The sequence below is a fragment of the Chlorocebus sabaeus genome, chromosome 9, assembly GCF_047675955.1.
Source record: "Chlorocebus sabaeus isolate Y175 chromosome 9, mChlSab1.0.hap1, whole genome shotgun sequence".
Classification (NCBI taxonomy): Eukaryota; Metazoa; Chordata; class Mammalia; order Primates; family Cercopithecidae; genus Chlorocebus; species Chlorocebus sabaeus.
The window spans coordinates 130,673,997-130,679,996 of NC_132912.1; the positions used below are offsets into that span (position 1 = coordinate 130,673,997).

General features: G+C 45.1%; 1 protein-coding gene across 3 annotated transcripts in view; it reads right to left on the minus strand.

The window, feature by feature from the left end:
* The window catches only part of MKI67 (marker of proliferation Ki-67), a 28,291-nt gene extending 22,824 nt beyond the window's left edge, over positions 1-5,467 (minus strand). For 2 of the 3 annotated variants that reach the window (XM_007964426.3, XM_007964425.3), the window contains exons 1-4: positions 5,157-5,467; positions 4,632-4,806; positions 2,471-2,549; positions 2,263-2,378 (exon numbers count right to left, since the gene is read on the minus strand). In XM_007964426.3, the coding sequence (XP_007962617.3) occupies positions 2,263-2,378; positions 2,471-2,549; positions 4,632-4,723 (287 nt within the window). In that variant the 5' untranslated portion in view covers positions 4,724-4,806; positions 5,157-5,467. The remainder of the gene's footprint in view (positions 1-2,262; positions 2,379-2,470; positions 2,550-4,631; positions 4,807-5,156) is intronic. The other variant, XM_038009722.2, reaches the window with a different exon arrangement.
* Between the last annotated feature and the right edge of the window lie 533 nt (positions 5,468-6,000).

Here is a 6,000-nt window from a genome sequence, read left to right on the forward strand (position 1 = left end):
CGCCTGTAATCCCAGCTACTTGGGAGGCTGAAGCACAAGAATCACTTGAACCCGGAAGGCGGAGGTTGCAGTGAGCCAAGATCACACCACTGCACTCCAGCCTGGGTGACAGAGAAAGACTCTGTCTCAAAAACAAACAAACAAACAAACAAAACTTCCTACATAGAAGTCTGTATTAAATAAAAATACTCTTTAAAAATGAAGACAAACTTCCAAGAAGCACAGTAGAATAAATGACCAGAAAATTTAAGTGGTGCATTAAAAAAACAACTATCTAATACAAATGAAGACAATAACAGAGACAGAGATCCATTTAGCAAAATGGATTTTTAAATGACCCAACTAATATGTTGTCAACAAGAGACACAATTTTGATTCAAAGACACAATCCTTTAAAATAAAAGCATGAGAAAAGATATACCATGCAAACAGCAAGCAGAGGGGAACTGGAGTGCTGTACTAACATGACACAAAATCACCTCAGACAAAAATTATTCATAGAGAAAAAGGACATTTTACATAAGGATCAATCCAGCAAGAAGATATTCCAGTTAAACACGAGAGTTCATATGACAACAGGTTCCAAGAGACAACTTAAAATAAACCATAATAATTATGAAAAGTTAAAATTAAGGGGGTGGAAAAAGTTACACTACACAAGCACTAACCAAAAGGAAATTAGTTTAGCCATATTCATCATCCAAAGGAAACATTAAGCAGAAAAGAAAGCATTGCTAAAAATAGAGGACATCTCTAAATGACAGAGTTCCATGCACCAAGAAGACATAATTGTAAGTTTGTACACCATAGTACAGCCTCAAAATATACAAAGCAAAAACTGACAAGAGATAAAAACAAATCAATCAATCAATCCCCAGTAGGTGATTTGAACATATCTCTTAGAATAATAGTAGGGAAAAGTTTATTAGAGTATAGAAGGTTTGAATCTAACAGGAGTGTGTGTATCTGTGTGTGTGTGTATATATATACACACATGTATATAAATAAAATATCTGAGACATTGTAGAATACAGTTTTCAATTACACAAGGCAGATTAGTAAAATAATTAACCATATCTGCTCATAAAGCAAACCCTGACACATTTCAAAGACTGGACATTAGTCAAATGTCCATCAAGAATAAACGAACTCTGTATAGTTATGTATAATATTGTATATATTAAACATATTTTTTTCAGTGAAATACTTATGCCATGAGAAGGAACAAACTACAGAGATGTCCAACATGCTATGAATCTCACACACATAAAAGCACAAGCCAGGCACAAATGTATACATTCTTATATCACTGTTAAGGACTTTCATAAGAACAGACAAAACTGTAGTGTGTTCAGAGATCCATGCTTAGGCAGTGAAACTCGAGACATTTGATATCCTAAAAGCCAAAACGGTGGTCTACTTGCTGAGGGAAGGAAGTCGTGATTAGAAAACGGCATTTTAAAATGCTTCTGGAATGTTCTATGTGAGCTGGTGGTATATTAGTCTGCTAGGGCCACCATAATAAAGTCCCACAGACTGAACGCCTTGAACTACAGACATGCCCTTCTCAGTGCTGGAGGTCAGAAGTCCGAGAGCAAGGTGTCAGCTGGATTGGACTTCTCTGCGCCTCTCTCTCCTTGACTTGCAGATGGCTGCCTTCTTGCTGCTTCTTCTCGTGGGCTCCTCTGTGCATGTGTTCCCTAATCTCATAATGACACCAATCATCAGATTAGGGCCCATACTAATGGCCTCAAAAAGCCTTCATTGCCTTTTTAAATGCCCTCTTTCCAAATACAGCCTAAGGTACGAGGGGTTAAGAATTCAAAATATAAATTTTGGGAGAGCACGAATCAGTCCTATTATAATAGGTAGTGATCAAAAGGGTGTTCGCATGATAAATTGACCTGTCCATCTTGTTTTGTACCTTTTTCTCTGAGTGTATTTTGCTTTAAATAAAAAAGAATAGAAAAATCTCATGCAGTTTCACAACACTTGGAAGAAAATAACAAACTCCTTTAGGACAAGGTCAACCTTCCTCTGCATAATTATTTGCACCCAAATCCTTGAATTCCATCACATTTTGTCCCAATTAGTCATCTTCCTAGATCCATATCCTCTTAAATTAAGATTAGTGTTGAGAATGAAAACCTGAAATACTTTGACATCCATGAACATTAAAGAAGAATGACAGTTGACTATGACACTAGTTTACAGTTAATCAGAAGATGACATTTACTGTTAGACCAATCAGCTTTTACCTACCTGAAAGATCGATCAATAATAGTTATTACATCTCCATGTTTTAGCTGTACAGGCTCATCAATAACAGACCCATTTACTTGTGTTGGATTTGTGGAACTGAAATTATGTAATATTGCCTGCAAGTGAAAAGAAGGGAAAATATGTAACTAATGAACAGACTGCAAGTGAACTAAAAGCTTTAAAAGTAGATCTTCAAAAAACCACTCACCTCCTGCTCAGTGATTTCAATTTTGCAATGTTGTTTTGACACAACAGGAAGCTGGATACGGATATCACATTCAATACCCCTTCATGCAAAAGAAGAAGGTTTTTTTGGTTGTTGTAACTTTTTAAAACATTACCTCAGTTTCCCAAAATAAAACACAATTTGACTAGAATGTTTGATCTGTAAACATAATTGACATAAAAGAGTAATCATCCCCAAATGTGCTTATTTTATGCTAGCACTTTTGTGTATCAGTTTCTTCATATATAATAGAGTACATCATGTGATGTTCAAACAATTAAATGGTTGTACATGTCACTAATTTGCCTAGCACATAGTAAATGCTCATTATGGGTGAGCTTTTCATTGTTATTTTAAAACTACACTGAATTTACTGACAGATTCAAAAGTCTCTAAATAAAAATACTAACTTGTGCGCAACAAAAAAAAAATCTAAATTCAACTTGTTTTTCCACAGAAAGCTAACACCACGGCAAAGTAGCGGCAGAGACAATTCCTAAACCTACACAAACTAATAATCAGAACAGTTCATTAGTAGGTTCCTGGAGTCTTCGGTGTTCCTGTTCTAGCCCGTGATCTTAAAAATTTGAACAAATTATGCAATGGCCTGTCTGTTCTCCATCTGAACCTTTGGAGTCTAAGAATCTCTCTTCCTACCCAGGTCATGTGACCAAACACTTAGGAATTAGTTTCTAAATTATAAAATCTTGCATGAAAATATATTCAAGGACTACTGTATGAAAAGCAAAAGGACTGCCACTTGAGATGAAATGTTTATATTTTTCCTTTTCAAGAGAAAGGTATCCATGGAAAGTGAAAAGCTACCTTAACCCCAAAAAAATAATTTGACTTTAAGGTAACAGGACATCTGAGCAAAGGAGAGACTATCGCCTACAACTGAGAATTTGTTCGGGAGGAGGACGACTATGGGTGGATGGGTGTTTCTGAGCTTTGGCACTGTTGACATCTTGGGTCAGATGCTTCTGTATTGTGGGGGCTGCCCTGAGCCTGGTAGGTTGTCCACCCTGACCTCTCGTTCGCGATGACGGCGCATGTCCCCCTCCTGTATTGTGACATGGAAATTCAAATGACTCCTGGAAGGTAAGATGACCCTCCTGTGAGAACCACTGCTCTCAAGCGATGGCAAATCCATGGCTCCAGCCGGTGTTTCTACTGACCCTTGCCAGAATGCTAGGTATTGATCACACCCCCTGTGCCAGACACCATCCCTGGCCCTACACACATGAGTAGTAACAACACAGTCCTTGCCTTTGGGGAGTTCAGCCTAGTGGGAGACAAACCCACAACTCACCCATGAAGCTGTGGGGTGGGAAACACAAGTTTTCATGCAAGGCTTCCTCCGAGGTGACATTTCACCTGATGCCTGAATGATGGAAATCACACAAGTTTGGGGAAGGGGAGAACTTTCCCATCATAAACTTCCAAGTGTGTAAGAAGTACCAAGGTGAACAAGGGCTTGGAATGCCTTAGGTGGGAGGAACAAGGTAGGGATGGGGTTGGGAGGATGGGGTGAGGCCGGGATGGGATTCAGGGCCCAGACCACACAGGAAGTGACCCCTTCTCAGACCTCTAGTGGGACACATGTCAGAGGCTGATAGGGGCATTGTTAGCATTTTGCCTGTTATACAGGGACAGTGTTATTACCACCACCAAACGGGACAGCAACATAAGAGAAAATGTTCTCAAATTCCAGGCAGGAAGACTTTCTGTCCCATTTTCCTATTGCCGCCAAGAGGCAAGTGTATGGCTTCCTTCCTCCATTCTCTCAGGGTCCCCAGTGGCCAGTGATGTCCACTGTGGAGGGACCTGGGGGCGCACAGTGTCTTCAGACGCCTGCCTGAAGCCAGTGAGGTATGAAGATTATCTATATCTTTATCGCAAGATTAGAAAATCGATTTTTTAAATTGGCTTGATTTTTAAAACCACTTATACAAACACTAGCATCAAATTTATATTTGGCAAAACAAAACACAACTATGTCAACTTAGTAACGAATGGGAGAAGCACCAAGGAAAAGTGACAGCAGGACCCAATCCCAGAGCGCGTTTCTGGACCGTGTACTGTGACTAAGATATTTTCCTCTTTCTCAGCTGAAATGTCCGCGCGCGCCCGCGGGGCTCACCTTCCAAACAAGCAGGTACTGAGGCTCAAGGGAAAGTGGGGACCGTCGACCCCGCTCCTTTTGATAGTAACCAGGCGTCTCGTGGGCCCCATTTTCTAAACCAGAAGTTGAGTATAATCCGTAGGGGAAGGCCAGGTACCAAAAGGTTTGCAGAAGCAAATTTACAACTCTTCCACTGCAAAAGAGGTGCGGGTTACTCTGATAGCAAAGGAGCTAAGAAGAGCCGCGTGCCCAGTCCACCTATCCCCGGCCACACAGGAGCACACCGCAGCTAGCCAGCGGGGACCCCAGCACAACCCGACGGCAGCCCCCGGCGCCCCCAGCGCCCCAAAGTCCCGCGGCCGGAGTGCTGTCGCCAGCGCCTGCGCCTCCCGGGAGCTTCCACCCAGACGCCCTCGCCAGAGCCCAGGAGCAGTCGGGCCCAGGCCGCGCGTCCGTCCCCTGCCCGTCCCCGCAGAGCTCAGGGTTCCCCGTGGCTCAGCCCTCGACCCGGGACAGCTCCCAGGCGTCCCGGCCGCAGCTCACCTGGGACGATTCGGCCCCCAAGGCCACTTGTCAAACCACCGCTCGTCAAGTTGCACCCAAAGTCCGCCGCAGGAGGAGCCGGCGCCGCGCTCACCTTAGCCTGGTAAGCTGCGCCCGCCACGCGCCGCACACACCGGGCCGCAGCCCGCCGGGCCGCGCTCGCTCCGCCCCGGCCTGCAGTCCCCGCTGCTCCCGCCGCCGCCCCTGACGGGGACCCGGTGGCCCTACAGGTTACGTCCCCGGGCGCCCGGCTCTAGGGGCTCCCGCCGAGTCCTCCCGCCCGCCCGCCGCGTCCGCCCGCCACTTCCTTCCTCCAAACCGGCGCGCCCGCCCAATTCAAACGAAAACGGAGATTCAAATTCTGGCGCTAAGCGCTGCGATTGAACGGGAAAGCGCGGCATGGAACCAATAGGAAGGGCGCCAGGGAGTGGGCGGGGAGAGGGGGCGGAAACGGGGCTCCTGGGGCGGGGCTGGCGTGTACGCGGGCGAGACATTCATTCATCCCGAGGAAAACACCTGGGTGCAGCCCGGGCGAGGGCGGCTGGCGGAGGGCAGAGGTGGAACACGCTCCCACCGAGATAACCCGTCCTGCCATACTTTTCTTAAAGGACCAAACACCTGGGACACTATAACGTTACTCATTGCCAGGAGATTTAAAACTGTTAAAAATTGCAAACAGGCGGGACACGGTGGCTCAAGCCGGTAATCCCTGCACTTTGGGAAGCTGAAGCAGGAGGATCTCTAGAGCCTGGGAGTTCAGAATCAGCCTGGGGCACCTGGAGAGAACCAATCTCTAAAAAAAATTAGCCAGGCATGGTGGCGCGCCTGTAGTTCTAGCTACTGG